At 30.5% G+C, this 20,348-nt stretch overlaps 1 protein-coding gene across 1 annotated transcript in view; it reads left to right on the forward strand.

Moving 5' to 3' along the window:
• PDZ-GEF (PDZ domain-containing guanine nucleotide exchange factor) overlaps nucleotides 1-20,348 on the forward strand; it is a 658,157-nt gene that overhangs the window by 83,595 nt on the left and 554,214 nt on the right. The window contains exons 2-3 of the mRNA XM_075361266.1: nucleotides 9,886-10,132; nucleotides 19,273-19,654. Coding sequence (XP_075217381.1) covers nucleotides 19,586-19,654 — 69 coding nt within the window. The 5' untranslated portion in view covers nucleotides 9,886-10,132; nucleotides 19,273-19,585. The remainder of the gene's footprint in view (nucleotides 1-9,885; nucleotides 10,133-19,272; nucleotides 19,655-20,348) is intronic.

Raw genomic sequence — 20,348 nt, forward strand, 5'->3', positions numbered from 1 at the left:
TTTAGAACAAGTTGGGCCGTAATTATGCTGTACTTATCTTTAAATTCAGAATTCACTTTTAGGAACGCATTTTTATATTAATGAGGCTGTATTCATTATGAAATATAATATATATATATATATATGTCGGAGATGATAAAAACGGAGATTTCATCATATCCCTAAGGTAGATTATCAATTCACGGAAGATGTTAAAATTACAACAATGTGGGGTGATTTCCCTAAAGTAAGTGATTTGATCAAGTCACTGAAAAGATGAAATAATATTGTTTAGATATTAAAGGTATATTAGTAAACCATGCATTATTAAATGTAGAGTACGTAATACAACAATAATCATTGAAACACAAATTATTTATTCAAAACTAATTGAAAAAAACTTATAACTTACATAAACTTATTCGAAACTAATTGAAGAAAAAAAACTATGAAAAAACTTATCTTATTACTTAACTTAATAATTTGTGTTTCAATGACTATTGTATTACGTACTCTACATTTAATAATGCATGGTTTACTAAATAAATACTTTTAATATCTAAACAATATTATTTCATATTTTCACTGATTTGATCAAATCACTTACTCTCTTTAGGGCAATCACCCCACACAGTTGTAATTTTAACATCTTCCGTGAATTGATAATCTACCTTAGGGATATTATCAAAACAACGTTTTCATAATTTCCCTCTTGACATTATAAACTAAATGAAAAAATTAATCATAATTTTAAAAAAGATTTAAATTACGTGATAAATGTATATTTTTTAAAACTATTTTTTGCTTGATTTAAGTCTTTTTGTCCCTAATTGTAGACTTACCGTTATGATTATAATTATTTATTTATTTATTTATAACTATAATAATAATCTTTATTCCACAAAATAAACAGATTACAAGTGAAAATAAAATTATTTACAGTTTTAAATTCTTAAAACATAAACTTTAATAGACACATAATCAAAAAATAATATAAAATAGAAGTAAAATAATATAAGTAAACATTTATTATATAATCTGGTGGAACTATAATAGTAACTGTATTGGAGGTTACCATTCATTATTTTTCAATGAATAAGATAAACTAATTATTTACTGCAAAACGGTTAAGTGTGAATTTCCAAGCGGATTACAAAATGATATATACACACAGATTAAATAACTCAAAAACTCAGTAATAATAACTCAAAAATACAATACAAGAATACAGTGATAAAATTGAAATTGAAATTAATCATAGATAAATTGAAAGAAAAATAATGATAATAAATATATGAAACTTTCAAAGTCATCGATTTCACCCCGAATCACAGACTAATTAATTAAAAAACTCTCATCTTCAATTGACAATATCCATTCGTAGATTAATAGTGAAAACCTTTTATAGTATTCTATGAATTTAAATTCCTTTGGTAAGCGATTGAATGATTTTGAAGCTAAGTATGAATAAAAACTTTTAAATAACTTGATTCTTGTTCTAGAAGCAACTACTCTATTCGCTTGCCGCAAAGGTCTCGTAACGAAAGTACCAAGGATTCTTATCCTGCTTACAGCCTTTATAATACGTCATTAGTATTCTATAGAAATACATAAAACGCAGTGGCAAGATCTTAAGACCTCTGAATAATGGGAAGGATTCATGTCGACTACGTTTACCCAATATTATACGTACTACATTCTTCTGAGTAATATAAACAGATCTAAAAACATTGCAGTAGGCACCACCCCCAACATATCACCTTATACTTTAACCTTGACTCTACGAAAGTATAATACAGCGATTTCAGAACTCTGACAGAGCAATATTTTTTTAAGTAATAGAATTTATTTATAGAAACACCTAACTTAACAGAATATATTATTGTTATTATATTCTTGACTATAATTTTGAAAAATGTTAGATATTTCTATTTTATTATTTAAATTTTTTTTAGCGTTTATTTATCACAACATATATGTTTATTTTAATAAAACCAACTCCCGTTATCACCATTTATATTGTAACAAAAGCGGTATAACGAACCTTTCCCTTTCTTTTTCCTGTTTAGCTTCCGGTAAAATTACCATTCCGATAATACTTCAGAGGACGAATGAGGATGATATGTATGAGTGTAAATGAAGTGTAGTCTTGTACAGTCTCAGTTCGACCGTTCCTGAGATGTGTTGTTAATTGAAACCCAACCACCAAAGAACACCGGTATCCATGATCTAATATTTAAATCCGTGTAAAAATAACTGACTTTACTAGGACTTGAACGCTGGAACTCTCAACCACCAAATCAGCTGATTTGGGAAGACCGGGTTGATCTAGTGGTGAACGCCACCACTAGATCAACCCGGTGGGTTCGGTATAGCGAACCTGAGTCATGGATTCCTGGCAATTAAGAAGAAAATAGTAGAAAATATAACGGGAGGAATCCAGAAAGGGACTAAAAGAAACCCTTTTAGTAAAGCTAACAAGTCCGTTTAACAGTCATCCTTTCTGATACTGCCCTCTGACACACCTAAACAGATGTTCAATGAAAAGGCGTTACCGGACCAGGATAGGAATCTCATGGAAAAATGTGTGGGTGGACTATCATTCTCACGCTTTGAACCGGGTCCGGTCTTATAATTAAAGAGGATAGGAGTATAAATACTCCGGGGAAGACCAGGCAATCTGCGTGAGAGTTCTAAGCGAGAGGTTATTATGCGAGTTTGAAGCGATAGTATTCGGCTAGGAGGTCATTGAAGGAGCGAATTTCTAGTGCGTACACGCTCGACGCGATTAAGGTGATGTTACAAGTAATTCCAGTGCGGACAGTAAGTAGAAAACAAGATAGGATTTTGTGAGTTACTTTTAGACTATAAGTGAAAGAGATAATGTACTAAATTTCATTAATAAATTGTTAGGGTAATTTATATGAACAGCAACGGTAGTTGCAGTAAAATAACTATATACTTGTCTTATCTGTTGTACTATTGTTGTTAATACAAGACTAGTTATTAAAAATGTTAAGATTAGCGTTCATGCTAATGTGTTTTGTCAGTGGGACTAAATTCTGTTTTTCAGTATTTAACTACCCGTAAATAAATCCTTACGATTACTTTAAATTTCGTTTTGTCTGTAATCATTGTTTATTAGTATTATTTGTTTATTATTGTCATTAATATTATTATCGTCATTATAATGACGAGGAATCCTTTTTGGCTAAGTCTGGAGTGCCCCAAGGCTCTGTTTTGGGTCCTCTTCTTTTTTTATTTTTATGAATGATATCGGGGATCTTTTGAAGTGCAATTTTCAGATGTTTGCGGATGACGTCAAAATATATTGTCCGATCAGGAATAGTATGGATCACCTGTTGCTACAATTGAATATTAACAAAGTTGTTGAGTGGGCTGACCGCAATAGTATGCCCTTACATTTTCGAAAGACCGAACATTTGACTTTATCTCGTGAGACGTCGAGCTCTGTTTTCAGCTACAGGATTGGTACGCACGCTATTGTCGCTGAGACATTGGTTGAGGACCTCGGGATTTTATTTGACACGAAGTTGTATTATCACGAATATGTTGCTCGGATTGTCAATAAAGCACGCCGGGACCTTGGCCTTGTCCTTTGGATTTGTGGACGGTTTAACAATATTTCCACTTGTAACCTGCTGTACAAATCTTTGGTGAGGAGTCGCTTGGAGTACTCGACCGTAGTGTGGAGTAGTACACGAGTTTTTGCCTCTGGTCTGGTTGAGGGTGTTCAGAATAGGTTCTTGAACTGGATGCGTTTTAAGTTTAGAGATTGTTTTGTTAGCGCTAGTAGAGAGGATATGTTGCAACGATTAGACCTTTTCAGGTTATCTCATAGAAGAACGTACTTGGTTTTCTTTTATAAAGCTCTGCACAATAAACTTCCGACGCGTTACCATGTTGTCTTACGAAATCAGGCCAGGTCAGTGAGGTCTTTTAGGCAGTTTGTGACACCGGTTGGTTCCACCGTGTCTCCGATTGAGCCATGTACCAGTGTTGCAGTGGAGTTCCAGGATAAGCTAAGCTTTTGGGAAGATGAGTCGACCTTCATTAAAAATTTGAGAGGGTTACGTGGCGATGGATTATTATCCTTGGTGTAATGCTCACTTTTATGATTTTAAAATTGTTGTTTTTTTAAGGATTATTGCTTATAACTTGTTTTATTTGGAATGTATTTGTAATATTGTGTTTTTGATTTTGTGTGTTTTCATATATGTGTTTTTGTTATCACTCCATAGCTACCATTTTTAAAGTTCTAATTATTATTATTTTTTTGTATTTGACTATATAATTGTTATTATTATTGTGTTTTGAATATTGCGTTTTTAATTTATATGTGGGTTGTTGACTTGTGGCTATTCTTATGTGATATTGTGCAACATACAAAGGTTTTGTGTAACTGTTCTGTTGCACAAAAAAAAAACAAATAAACAACAACAAATTATTATTATTGATTTGTCTTGTTTTACTTATGTACTTAAATTAATAAATTTTAATTATATAAACACTTTCAATTGTCAATTTTAATATCCTCATGGAGCCGCGAACACACGACAATATTTTTAAACTAGTCGGGACCAGGCTAGTATAAAAATATAAATGGCCTCGCCATTAGTCCCCTGCTGTGTTCGTTAACCTCATGGTTGTGATGATAATAATACTAATGAATAATAATTAAATCCTGAAAAGCTCTCTGTCCTCTAAATAATTTTACACGAAATTACAATATCAATTTTCTGCCATAACTTGACCACTTGTTAACCTATTTTAAAAAATAAAATGTCATTTTGTTCAAAATACAAGGCTTAATATTTTAGCAAAAATATAAATTTTTATAAAACTAATATTTATGTAACCGACTGAAAAATAAACATGGCCGCTATTTTGTAATTTGTGAAGGTATTTTAAGCCCTGATTTTCTGCTAATTTTAAGACTTTATCACCAAATATTAATGTGATTCGTCTATCCGAACTTGAGATATAAAGTTTTATATAAAAATAACAAATTGCGGACAGAGGGAGAACGAAGCCGGCCTCCATGGCGAAAGTGGTAGCGTCTCGGCCTTTGATCCGGAGGTCCGAGGTTCGAATCCCGGTCAGGCATAGCGTTTTCATATATGCTACAAATCATTCATCTCACCCTCTTAAGCAATTCGTAACGGTGGACCCGGAGGTTAAAAAATTTTTTTTTAAATAAGGGGCAGAACGAAGGAGTAATTTCCATTTTTTCTAAGGATATTTTTGTTTAATTTTAGAAGTAGAACACGAAAAAGTATAGCCAGCCCACCATTTTAGAAACACTGTATAGATTTGAACTCGGAGATATTTTTCTTTCATTACGGTAACAAAAATATAATGAAGTAAATTGATGAATTTTTTTCTTTAATATCTTAACTCCCATTGGAATGTTATGATAATTCTAAATGGATATTGACCAAGCCTCTAAAGTATAGATCAGCAAAGTTTTATTAAAATCGATCCACTGGTTTTTTCATGATGACACCACAGAAACGACCGTAGTTATAATTTTATTATATATAGATTAAACACTAACTGAAAGTATAATAAAAATAAATAAATACGAATATTTATTATTATGTATTTCATTAATATTACAATAATAATTTTTATTTTAATAAACTGGGTTGATTTTTCTTATAGAAAAGTACTATTAGGTAGATTTCATAAGAAAGCTACCTATAATGGGTACAATACATGATTCGACTTCCGGAAAATTTCAACATATCTTCGCTTTTGACATCCTCCAGACCGCAAAACCACCGTCAACTCAAACGTTTATATGTACATTTCTGTATATATATATATATATATATATATATATATATATATATATATATATTTCATTTTCTTGTGAACACAACTGCCGTAATTTTGCACCAATCACTTTCAAATTGATACATAAAACATAACAACCCAAAATCTCCGCTAGTTCGTTAATGGGCAAAATATAACCATTGGGGTGGAAATGGGGGGACAATTTTTCGAAAAAACAAAATATCGTTATAACCTTTTTATTAAGTAAAATATCGAATTCGTTAAAGTTCCTACTGTTCTTTGGATAAGGGCCTAAAACCTATGTAAATAAAGTTTTTTGATGTCACCAACAATTGGTCCAGGGGATGGAAAAAATGGGGTTTCGAAGAGAAAAAAAAATCATATTTCCTTTAATAGGCACAGTATTGAATCGGTTTAAAGTGGTCGTTAGTCCTCTAAACATAACCTAGAACCTTTGTCTGAAACAATTTTTGATATGACCAACCCTTACAGCAAGGAATGAACAAAATGTTGTTGGATTTGTAAGAAGATTTGTAATACGCTAATCATGTGAAACTTTTTTCACATACAACCATTTTCGTATTGAGTAAATTTGAAGTATTTCTTTACTTTAAGCAGGGGGAAATCTTTTTTATCCCCTGCTTAGCACCGGTGAAATCTACAATCACCTTCCGACATGCCGAAAGGGATTATGTTTTAGTTGACTTAAGTGCACCACTATTGTGCATGTAACATGTATGTTCCACTTTATTATATTCATTAAATTACAATAATAATAAAAATGAAAATAGTTCTTTTTACGATGAAATTAGTTTTTGGATGAAATGTGAGCAAGTGAAATTTTATTTTATTTTTGTTTGTTACATTTTTTTTTCTTTTTTTGTTTTATTTGCTTTGAATGTATTCCATTAAGTTTTATTATTATGAATTTAATTTTATAACTGGTTATATGATTTTATAAGTTGTGTTGTAATAAGTAAACACGTTTTGCTTTGTTATAAAACAAAACTACTAATAAATTAGTTGTTAAAATGTTGTAGGTTGTAAGAGAAATAAATAAAGGATTTCATTTGCTATATTGTACTGCTTTATTTTTGTGTATAATCTCTCCCTCTCTCTCTCTCTCTCTCTCTCTCTCTATATATATATATATATATATATATATATAAAAGGTTATATACTTTTTTTTGTTTTTAAGTGGAATTGTATTTTTATACTGCATAAAGGAAATATAATTCATTTTGATCCATTAAGATATCGTTTTCAGTAACGCACTTAGTTTTAATGTTACTATTATTTTGGTATTTTAACTATTAGTCAAGGCTATCATTGTTTTTTTTTTCAAGTACTAGGGAAAAGTTATTTTTTAACCCGTTTCAATTTCGGTTGTAAAACCTTTTATCTACCTTGTCTTAGTTTATTGTTTTATTTATATCATAGATACCATTTTTTTTATTACGAAATATCTAATCATCTTACACTAAAATTATGAAACCTATGTTTACATTTTTTATATGTATATACATATAGATGTCGGGTTCCCTAACCAAAAGGTTTTACACGACCTGGTGTGAGATAAAACTCGTTTCTGAAGTTGGCATACCCATTCTCGTGGTTTCTTTTGGCGTTTTTAGCTAATCAAACATATTATTAGAATCCACGGTTATTAAGTGTTCAGATTTACGTGTAACATCATTCTGATCACCACAACGACTGCCTATACGAAGTTTGTAAATAAAGTAATGAGACTAGTTTTTTTGGAAGCAAAAGTGGCAACACTGTAAAGTTACTAGTAAACATATGGTTATTTGAACAGCTGATTTATATTAGATATTCATATTTTTAATCTATTGTTACCTCGTGAGACGTAAACAAACTCGTGAAACGATTTTTTGTTGTGCGTTACAAAAATGATTTATACTAATTATAAGCAACGTTGTGCAATGAACTTTTGTATTCAACTCTGTGAGAATGCTACTGAAACCTTTTCAAAACTGAAAAGTGCTTATGTAGATGACGCTCTGTCACAAGCCAAGTTTTTAGGTGGTTTAAAGCATTTTCAGATGCCCGGAAAAAAGTTACGGATGATCCACGCTCTGGAAGACCGTTAACGTCAAAAAGCGACGACAATGTTGAGAAAATCAGAGACTTGATACGGTACGACCGGCGATTATCTGTCAGAATGATTGCAGAGCAATTGAATTTCAACCGCACCACAGTCCATCAAATTTTGACAAAAAAATTGGACATGAAAAAAGTTTGTGCGATATTGCTTCGAAAAAACCTCACTGTTGATCAGAAAAACAACAGAATAAATCTGGAAGTGTGCTCGGATTTTCTAGGGCGAATTGAAACTGGTCCGAAAACCGGCCCGATTTTATTTGTTAAACCAACAATGAATAATCATAGGAATTGTATTATTTCTGTAAATGTGATTATGTACTATATATATTACATATAAATGAAATCGGTCCGGTAAGGGTTTTTTAACATTATTTTTTTTGCATGGAAGGTTTAAACATCGTTTATTATCTATTATTGTATATCTATTGTCTATTACATATATTTAACTTGTATTTTTTTAAAACAAAATTCTAAATTTATAACAGATTTTGGTAATATAAATGTAGTGTCTTACCTTTTTTGATATCAGTATCGGTTTGTTAAAAACAGTTTTATTTATATTACAGAAATGTATTTTTTTTTTTGCGAAAAAATGATATCTGCAAGATTTATACCGTACGGTTTACAATTTCATTGTAATTTTTTTGTATATCACTGCGTTTTGTTTGATCATTTTTTATTTTTTTGCTAATTACTGATTGTTATCTAATGGATTTATTATTAAAATTTATTGCCTTTCTAGAACAAACAAATTGAATTTCACGGCCAATTTGATTTGTTGATAGTCATATCATTTATTTCATACCATATTTATCCTTTTTTAATAAAACTAGTATAATGACCTTTACGAATCGAAGATCCGTGATGTAATATATCACTTATTACTTTATAAGCGAAACCTTCGATTTTTATCGTTAAATTCGATTTTACCAATTGAATTTATTTCTGTTTTATTTATTCCTTTTTTAATAAAACTACGTAGTATAATCTGTTGTAAACTAATTCTTTAATTTTTTTTAAAGAAGTGATGAGAATTAAAAAAATTGTTTTTTCTCCAGTACTTTCATTTACATAAGAGCATTTTATTATTCAAACAAGCTGTTGTATATTTTCCTTTAAATTTTATTATTTCAAGTACATATCAAGTTTTTGTACGCTTCATAGTACTATCAAGTACTACTATCTAGCGGCGCGATTCGTAAAGTCACATTAAAAAAATGAATAAATGACATATATCGAGTCCCGCGGTTCATCAGATGGAAAAAAAACGTTGTCTAACAAAATTCGAGGTATTTTTAGAAAGTATTCTTTATTAAAAATCTAATTAAAGTGAAATATAATGTTTTCACGCTTGTTTTTATTTTTTCCCCATTTTCATTTCACTGTTAGATTAGGTCATGTTTAGAACTGTAAACGTAGTTCGTTGACTTCATCGTCTGCAGACTTACCGACGAAACCTACCGGGTTGGTCTCTTGGTGAACGCGTCTTCCCAAATCAGCTGATTTGTGTGTCGAGAGTTCCAGAGTTTAAATCCTAAGTCAGTTATTTTATAAGTATTTGAATTCTAGTATGTGGATGCCGGTGTTCTTTGTTGGTTGGGTTTCAATTAACCACACATCTTAGGAGTGGTCGAACTGAGACAGTACAAGACTACACTTCATTTACATTACATATCATCCTCATTCATCTCTGAAATAAAACCTGCACGGTGATTCCCAGAGGCTAAACAGGAGAAAGTAATAATAATAAGACTTACCGACGAAGTTCTAACGAATTCTGTGATAATTTTTTTATAAAAATAACACATTTTTGCAAAGAATAATTAATTATTATTGTTTTATTATTGACGTAATAGCTTTTCTACAATTCTACATTAATTATAATGTATTATTTTTTATTGTGAGTAATTATAAATTAATTATTTTTTTAATATCTAATATTTGTATTTCTTTTTGTTTCAGGTAACCGATCAATATAATTGATGGAAGTACTTTCTGAGCTGCTAGTCACAAGAGATGTACATTAATTATTGTTTTTATAGTCGTGATAAAAGTGTTTTATAATGAGCGCGTAATGAGTGCGATTCGGTTTTAAATATTGTTTTTCATGTGTAACTGGAGAAAGTATTTTTTTGTTTTTCTTTTGCAACTATTGTGGTAATTGCAAATAATGTCTATCATCAACTACTGTGACGACGTCTAGTGACAGGTTGAAATAAAACAATACTATACAAAACTAGGAATAGTAATAATAATAATAATAATACGACAGATGATAGATTCATAAATGTAGATAGATGTGCAGGTAGAGAGGTCGATCCCCGCATCACAATCATTGTTCATGAGCTTTTGTTTAAAACTTCCGGTCGTTGTGTTTAAGGAACTATTTGTTACTTGTGTTTCTATCACGTTAACGTTATTTTGAATTAATACAGTATATGTCATGATTTAAATTTTGTTCCAAGTTTATTGGAGGTTTTTTCTTATGATTTCTATTGTTATAATTTTTATTTATTATTTCATTCTTTATTCCGACTTTTCCGTTTCCTTTTTTTATTTCTTATTCGTTTTAAGTTTTATTTATAAAACATATGGTTATCGCTTTAAAACTGGATCAGAATACCTCTCACTGGTATATAAATAAATATTTTAAAATTCTACATTTTATGTTACTATTCATATTATGGAAATATGCTCAATTTGTAAAAGAATTAACGTCACAATGAATGGTGACGCCCTTGAAATGTAGCCGTATATAACTACACCACCCACTTAAATCATAAAATAATGTTCTGCATGGATCGGAGGTCGTTATGAATCACTGTGCAAAGCTACTCTGAGTTGGGAAACTAATGTTGTAAAGTTGTGCAAATGTAAATTAAATCTTTTTAAAAAGATATACTTTAGCATCACGGCTTATTTTCCCTCTAATATTACTCGGTTGTATAATTTGAACTTTTGTTGAGATTACATGAAATCTACAGTACATAGGTTCTTTGAACAGGTTTATTACAGCTTAATGTATGCGCTTATTGTCCAGATGTAGGAAGAAATATTACTAATTTAGTAAAAACAAAAAAAATCGTATAATCAGGGTTATATGTGTAGCTGGTTGGTATTTCACCATCATAACGTTGCATTACCGCTATTATTCAAATCTAAATTTATTTGCAAGTCATATTTTTTTTTTAGAATATTTTATTTTAAAATATTATTTTTAGAATAGAAAACGTAATTTTTTCATTAATTCTGATTTATTACTTCCTTTTACAAAGTAAAGAAAGTATTGTGATCGCGAAAAACGTTAGTTTTCAGAATTCAGCGGAAATATCCACTTTGATCATCCCTGAATCCATTTTGACTAGTTTCGGCGTGACGTCTGTACGTACGCACATATGTAACTCGCATAACTCAAAAACGATTAGCCGTAGGATGTTGAAATTTTGGAATTAGGACTGTTGTAACATCTAGTTGTGCACCACCCGTTTTTATTGCAGTCGACTGAATCAAAAGTGTATAAAAAAGCCCAAATCCAAAAAGAATTGGATTTATAAATTTTTTCTTAACTGCAGTAATAAGCGCTCATTGAAAGCTTTTTGAACGATATATCGTATTTTTTTCATTGGTTCCAGAGAGCCAAATAAAATTTTAATTATATTTGGATCTTACAAGGGAACATCGGTTCGAATCGGACTTCATCTCCTTTTTTTAATTTAAATATATTGATTTATTAATAATTATCAACCTCTGATTGTAAAAAAAAATTTACGATAAAAAAGATATCAAAAATTATTAATGAAATAAAATGATATGTACGTTTCATTTTAAAAAAAAATGTGTATATGTAATTTGATAAGCGTACAAGGAAGTCATGTGGTGTCCGCATCACATTTTGCTTTTTATGTGTTTTACATTTTATGTAATAAATTATCTTTTCTTAACAATTTTTGGTAAGTGGACACTCTTTTTTACATATAAATAGCTTTTACCTGTTATCTGAGGAGAGAAAATCTTCTAGAGAAGATTTCACAAAGCTTCCTTTTTCCTGTTTAGCCTGTGGGAATTACCGTCAGGTATTACTTCAGAGGATTATATGTATGAGTATAAGTGAAGTGTAGTCTTGTACAGTCTCAGTTCGACCATTACTGATACGTGTGGTTAATTTTTAACCCAACCACCAAAGAACACCGGTATCCACGATCTAGTATTCAAATCCGTATAAAAGTAACTGCCTTTACTAAGACTTGAACGCTCGAACCCTCGATTTCTAAATCCACTGATTTGCGAAGAGACGTTCACCACTATACCAACTCGGTGGGTCAATAAGGATCTCAAGCTTTCCTACAGCATCCGTACGGTACAACTACTTATATGATTAGTAACCGTTACCTACGAAACCTAAATACGATGGTCGTCATCACGAAAGAAAAATTATATTTATAGAAAAGTTTAATTAAAAAAAAATTGAGTTCTATACAATTTTTAACCTTGTTTTATACTTCGATTCACTTTAGCATTTAAATTTATTGAAAAAAATCTTTTAAGTATTATAGCAAATCATTTATTAAAAAAATATCCCATTTTTCGCCGTTTTTGTAACAGGAATTTCAATGTTCCATGATTTTCGTAATGATTCTTTTCTATAGTCGGGTTTTAAAATAAGGTCTTTTTAAAAAAAAGTTGACACCGTTATGTAATTGCCAAAAATTTTCCGGTTTAGTTTTAATTAAATTAGAGTCGAAAAAACAAAAAAATATATACATGAATATAAAATCTAATTTTTTTATAACTGGTAGCCTCCGATTTGAAAAGATTATTTTATTGACTCTTATATGCTCTAAAATTAGTATTAAATGGATTAAAATCGAAATTCCCAAAAAATGTTTTGATTTTTTTTTTTAATTTTGGGGTCCTTCACATTTAAGGGGGGAACGGGTTTGTGACTTTTACGCTTACAAAAGAAAGTTATTGGCATTGAAAATTCGAAACTGAAAAAAAGAACGTTTGATTCTAGGGGCATCCTTATTTCAGGTGGAATAATTGGGTAAAATTAATGTTAAATAAGTGGTCCCAAAGTGGAAATACTAAATTTAAAAAAAAAAAATTAAAAAATATTAAAAAAATAAAAACAAACTCATAATTTTAAATAAATTGTAAAAGTGAATTTTTAGAAAGGAGATGAAAATGTTGTTTTTCCCATTGTTGTTTTTTTTTTTTTTGTAAATAAATTAAACATTTTTGGATGATATATCAACCAGTGGGTATTATGTATTGAGATTTTAAACTTTTATAAGATGAAAAAAAAAAACAATTTTTCGTTGCCACAGACTATAGGAATGGAATGGGGGAAAATTTTATTGCCCCATTTACGGCACATTAATATAGAAAATAGTAATTTAATAATTTCTCATCAACTCTTTTTCTGAAGCAAAAGATATATTATTTCTAATTAAAAAGAAGGAAATTTGAAGCCACGCTTTGGGGATAGGGTTGAATATTAAAAAAAAATAATAATTTGGGTGATTTGTTATCCTGATAAAAACGGCTTCAACTTTTGTAAAAAAAATAAGAAAAGTCTTTATGATAAAGAGCTCCAGTAACATTTTAAAATATTATTTTGCCAAAAACACCCCCACTCTTTTTCCAATTATTGCAAAAATCTTTATGTAACAAATCCCCCTGAGGACGAGCAAGTTTGAAGAAAATTGGTTTACAGGTTCCGCAATTATTAAGCTTCAAAAAGGTCAACTTACGTGCATAACAATTTTCCTTATAAAATCTGTTATTTTGGATTTAGGAATAACGTTTTTTTTTTGCAATTCTAATAAATAAAAAGTTAAGATCTATTTTTAGTGAAAAACTTTTTTCCTAAAATGTTCCCATGGAGCTCAATTTAAAAGAGTGATTTTTTTTTTGAAATTATTAATATACTTTTCCCTTTAACCGATTCAGTAGAGATTTTAATCTCAAAAAATTTACAACTGCAAATAAATTATTGCAATGGGTTCGTAAAAATATGTAGAATAAAGGTGTACCTTACCGGACGTGAGCGATTAACTATTTAATTTGTTAACAAATTAAGGAAAAGTTTTTAGTTTTTCGCCAATAGCGGCTTTATTTTTAAAAACATGTAAAAATAAAAAGCACCAATAGATAGATTAGTAAATTCGCATAAAAAACCTCCCGGGTACGTTTTTCTACTAGCAAAACTTAGGGGGCTGGCGAATTTTACAATAAGCACCAAAATCGCGCTAAGCTATCATGCGTAGGTAGCGTTACTCGAGCGCAATAAATAACTTTCATAATTCTGTTCCTGTTAGAACTAATTAAAAAATTTTAAGTTATACAGATTAATACTACCTAAGGCTATAAATTTGTCAAATTTTCGAAAGATTGTTAATTTCTGATTGCCCGTTAATCCGGCTCTACTGTGAAAATACTCAGGTTGTTGATAAAACGCCTGTAACAAAAAAATGTGCAAAAAACGGAAAAAGTCAATATAGCATTCTGTTTTTGAGCTTACTACTTACTTATTTCTTAAGGGATTATCTACATATTATTTAATTATTTATCAACATTTGAAAATTGAATTTTTAAAAAGCCTGTTTTGGTATTTTGGCTAACGCTCAAAATCGGTCATAATTAATTCTGTTTTTACAAATATAAAAATATTTTATTTGTTATTTGTAAGGTAAAATGTACTTTAAGATGACGGAGATCTTTAATTTTTCAACTAGTTTTAGAAGTAAATGTTAATATACTTCGTAAACACATGAAAATGACGCTATAAACAAGTCTTTATACAAAATTAATGAAAACATATCTTTTTATGCAAATTCATAGATTTATGTAAAATATCTGATGTGGACACTACATGACTTCCTTGTACGCCTATTAAATTACGTATACACATACTTTTACAATCATGACGTTAATAATTGTTAATAAATCAGTATATTTAAATTTAAAAAAAAAAAAGTTAAAAAAGGAAATGAAGTCGGATTCGAACCGATGTCCCTTCCCCTTGTACGATCCAGATATTTTATTAATTGAAATTTTATTTGGCTATAAAACTCTGGAACCAATGAAAATAAGTGGTACTTATTTTCACTGAAAAGCTTTTAATGAGGGTTTATTACTGCAGTTAAAAATTCAATTTTTTTGGATTTGGGGCTTTTTTGATACTTTTTGGCAATCAAAAGGGGATTGCGATCAAAAGGGGAGGTGCACAGCTAGGTGTTATCGTTTTTTGCCTCTAGTGTTAGCTTCTTAGTTTAGTCGAATTCTTTACGGATCAAAGTGGTAAGAAGACCGGGAAAGATTGTGTAAAGCAACATATTACACTTTTTCTTTGGAAAACAATGTATAATATATAATGTTTCCTCCCATTAAAGGAAATATTTTATAAATATATGATTTTTTGAGCTCCCTTTATTGAACTTTTAACCTCAAGATATTTTATATTTGTTTTATAATTTAAATTCCGGTAGGTCATATACTTTAGATGAAAATCAATCTCCCTTTTATGAATATTCAGACGTAGCTACATTTAAATATTGTTAACATTTGTGAGTTATGGTTAAATTAAATTCTTTGTGTACCGTGTAATAAAGTAATTAATTAAACAAAAGATTGTGCTGTGCAATATAATAGAATGATTATAACATTTATTATTAATGAAGGTTTACTCGTCGCATATCACAGAGTTTATACCATCTTGCAGATCAGCCGCCTGTGGCTTAGCCTATACCTTATAGAAAACAGCGGTTTTAGGTCTTTGACCTACGTCGACGTCTTATTTCATACCTTTATTATTATTATTGTGTATTTGCAATAGTTATATTTCTTTTTATTATATCGGTTACCAGAAACCACTTGGTGGTCTTCTCTTGGAAATTAGTTATAATACACTATCGTAGCTATTATTATAGATATCAGTTGATTGTTTTATTATTTAATGAATATGAATTATTTGATCGGTTTAAATTCTTGATTATACATTAAAGGTAATATTACGAAATTGATTATTCAACCTTAAAAAAATTTAATGGTTAAAATTGTATTTGAGTGATTTCATCATTAAATTTCTGTGTACAAAACGAAGAAAAATAATTTAATATATAATTGAATGCGGTATAGTTCATGCAATTTTAATATTGAATGTTATAAACTTAATTTAATAAATCTGCGTAATTCTTAGATTATCTAAGTACTTTTTTTTTTAGAGATATGTAACCTGTGGATTTGTTCATAAGTATTGAGAATGGAAAATGTATGATAAAAATACCAAATCCTTACTCTACTACTTGATCCAGAACGTTTTAATTCAGATGCTAACTCTACACTAATCGGCCGGACAAAATTGTTTTTTATTGTGTACATTTTTCATCTTATTTTCATTCTGAAATCTTTAAAATTTCGCCGTATAACTTCTGTAATCGTTTACGAATCTAAAATCGATGCATCTATCTAGACCGATCTATGGAGACCTATACTATACGAGATTTGTAAATAAAGTAATAAGACTGGTTCAGAAGAACTTTTTATTTACAATGCACACCTATCACCTTCGAAATAGTTCCCTTGGGAAGCCACGTAACGGCTTTTAACGGGTTTCCCGCTATTCAACGCAGTGTTGGGACTCAGAAACCGGAATATTCATCAAATGGTCAGTTTCAGTTTTTTTTTGTTTTCTACTGTTCCAAAATGGTGTCCTTTGAGGTGTTTTTTTAAAGTTGGGAACAAGAAATATTCGCCGGGACTCAAGTCTGGTGAATAAGGTGGTTGAGGAACTACAGGAATGTTTTTCTTTGCCAAAAACTCAGTAATGGAGAGTGCAGTGTGTCAAGGTGCATTGTCATGATGCAGCATCCAGTTATCTTTGATGGCTGGTCTCTCGTGGGCAACTCTTTTCCGCAGTCTTTCAAGAATTTCTCGGTAAAAGTATTGATTTATAGTCTATCCTGTAGACTAAAGTCTCTGATTCGCTTAACATTGATGTCACGTTTAGACGTTAACGCTCTTCCACAGCGTGGATCGTCCGTAACTGATTCCCGGCCATCTGAAAACGCTTTAAACCACCTAAAAACTTGGGCTCGTGTCTGAGCGTCATCTCCATACGTCCTTTTCAATTTTAAAAAAGTTTCAGCAGCATTCTTTACAAGTTTAACACAAAAATTGATTGCACAATGTTGCTCATAATTAGTATCATTCATTTTTGTAACCCACATCAAAAAATCGTTTCACGAAAAGTTTGTTTATGTCTCACGTGGTAACAATAGACTAAAAATATTAATACCTAATATAAATCAGCTGTTTATATAACCATATGTTTACTAGTATTTTTACAGTGTTGCCACTTTGGCTTCCAAAAAAAACTAGTCTCATTACTTTATTTACAGACCTCATGTATAAAATATTTACAATACTATTCAAATAACATAATAGAATCCACTATAATTTTACTCGATGTGCAAATATTACCTCAGTGGGCAAACTAAAATAATAACCTGTTATCGATAAATAATACAAATCTTGGATTCCTGCTAATTTAGTCTTCAGTGTATCCAGTAAATAGCGTACTGATGATGACATTTTGTTCGAATGATACAATAATTATTTATATTTTTCCAGTTCCAAATTATATGTTTTAACTTTGTAGTAATGTGGTAAAAACGTGTAAACCCATCGGGTTGGTCCAGTGGTGAACTCATCATCGCAAATCAGCCGATTTCGCAGTCGAGAATTCTAAGGTTCAAATCCTAGTAAAGGCATGTCCTTTACTAGGCACTAAAGGCTGTCCATATTCTATTAAAGGCCTTTACTAAAAATATCCTTTACTAGGCACTAAAGGTAAGTCCATATCCTAGTAAAGGCAAGTCACATCCTACTAAAGACATACTTTTATACGGATTTGAATACTAACTCGTGGATACCGGTGTTCTTTGGTGTTTGGGTTTCAATTAACTACACATCTCAGGAATGGTCGACCTGAGACTGTACAAGACTACATTTCATTTACATTTATACATATCATAATCTGAAGAAATATCTTACGGTGGTTCCGGAGGCTAAAACAGAAAAAGAAATAAAAATGTTTATTTTCATGTTTATGTATCGTGAATAATAAAAAAGCTTTTTGGTCAGTAAATACCTCAGAGCCAGGTCATGTTTTTATTACTATCACCTGCCTAGAACGGTTTTATAAATTGAACTGGTACTACCAGAACAAAAAAATACTGAGAATGCATTGGCTTTATAGGTTCTCGTATCCTTAGTAAAAATTTGGTCGTTTGTCTTGTCAAATCCATAGATCAGCCTAGTGGAAATGGGATTAACGTTTTACTAAATGGATCACCAAAGATCACCAAAAGATCCTCGAAAAATGATTAACAAACCCACTCGGCATGTCTCAGCTTCTGCGAGTTGGTGCCCGTGCAATTTCCTATGGAAGTCGGGTTAACGTTATTCGAGAAGGATCATCCCGTTTCTGATAATTAGAATTTGGTTGACTACTCAGAAATACACTGCACAAAATTTATTTTCCTCTGTATTAACAAAATTTGTTATTGTTGAATGTTCTTCCGAAATTTTATTTATTTGTTTCCTTCGGACGCGTATAATTTTTCTGGTTGTTAGCGTTCATATTTAAAATAATCCTAATAATAAACAGCCATCTAACAACACCCATAGGTTTCACTAAACACTCATCCATCCCCAAAATTTGAGGTATGTGGAAGTATTCAGCCAATTACAGAATCATTCATACCCAATTTTTCTGGAGGGAAAATAATCCAAACCGGTTGAATTTCATATTTATGTAATTCTTATTATATTGCTGGCCTCCATGGCGCGGGTGGTAGCGTCTCGGTCTTTCATTCGGAGGTCCCGAGTTCGAATCCCGGTCAGGCATGGCATTTTCACAAACCTACAAATCATTCATCTCATCCTCTGAAGCAATACCTAACGGTGATCTCGGAGGTTAAAAAAAAATAGTTATTAACTTTCTTTCATTCAGTTTACTTTCCGTTTCTTTTGTTTATTATTATTGTGATAATTTTTACCTGTAAATTATTCTGTAGGTGAATTGATAATTTCTGTTTCGTAATTTTCTTTCTTCTTATATCATATATTTCTTCTTTTATTCTGTTTCATTCTTTTGTAAAAACTGATTATTCTCTGTTGAAATCATTTTCTATGCTCTTCTGCAATTTTACCGCAAGTATATACATGCACATATGTATCCTATGCGTGCGCAGACGTATTTTTGGTTAGTATTCTTGTTATAGCCCGTTAAATTAACTGTCGTATTATTATTATTTTTATTGTTAATAATTATTTTTTTTACAGGGAGTTACCATATAAAAGAACGTGATAATCTTGGATAAAGTGAATATTATTTATTGTGTTTCTTTTTAAAAGTGAACATTTGTTATCTTTTTATATTTTTCTTGTTGATTCCGGAAATTTGTAAATAATTTGACGTAAGACATTTTTGTAAAGAATTTATCAAGTGAATCTAGTGTTAAGTGTCGTGGTTTATTGTGAATTAAAAAAATAATTCTATTGTTTTTATAAATAAATTAACTTTTTTTTTAAGAAAAATAAATAAAGAAGCAAGCGAGATGTGTTGATCTCGCAGTTATGGAGTCAGCAGGAGAGCATGACAGACTACATAGACCCTCACTTCATCAGGGCACTTGCCAAACCACCAGACAGACGCACCCTCCAGGTAACAAGATATAAATACATATTTCTTTTTCTAACTTATTTTTGGATTACAGAATGATATAGAAATAAGTTTTATGTGGTGACAGAATTTAGTTTCAGTATTATTTGATAACGGTTAACAGTAAAATAAATCTGTGTGGCATAGTGTACTTACTAGGCCAACATCTGTATAACATCTGTTCCTGACGAAATAGAGTTGTCATTGACGTATTATTGTTTTCTCGTGACGAGCATTATTTTCTTTTTTATAGTAAGCTTTATGATCACTATAATGTTATTAGTTAATGAGTGACAGTTAATTAAGATATAATTTTTGTATCTATTAGATAGATTTCATAAAAAGCTACTTATTGTAATGGGTATCATGATTCGACTTCCGGAATATTTTGACATATCTTCGCGTTTCACATCCCCCAGACCCCAAAACCACCGTCAGTTCAAAAGTTTATATTTTTTTTTTCTTCACTTTCTTGTGGACTCGATACCTTCCGTAATTTTGTGCCAATCACTTTCAAATTGATACATTAAATTTAACGACCCAAAATCTCGGTCGAGTTTGTTAATGGGCAAAATCGGACCATGGTGGTGGAAAGGGGGAGCTTTTCTGAAAAAACAAAATATCACTGTAACTTTCTTATTAAGTAAAATATCGAATTCGATTAAATTCCCTATTATTCTTCGAATAAGGGCCTAAA

This window comes from Lycorma delicatula, chromosome 3, assembly GCF_047948215.1.
Source record: "Lycorma delicatula isolate Av1 chromosome 3, ASM4794821v1, whole genome shotgun sequence".
NCBI classification, from domain to species: Eukaryota; Metazoa; Arthropoda; class Insecta; order Hemiptera; family Fulgoridae; genus Lycorma; species Lycorma delicatula.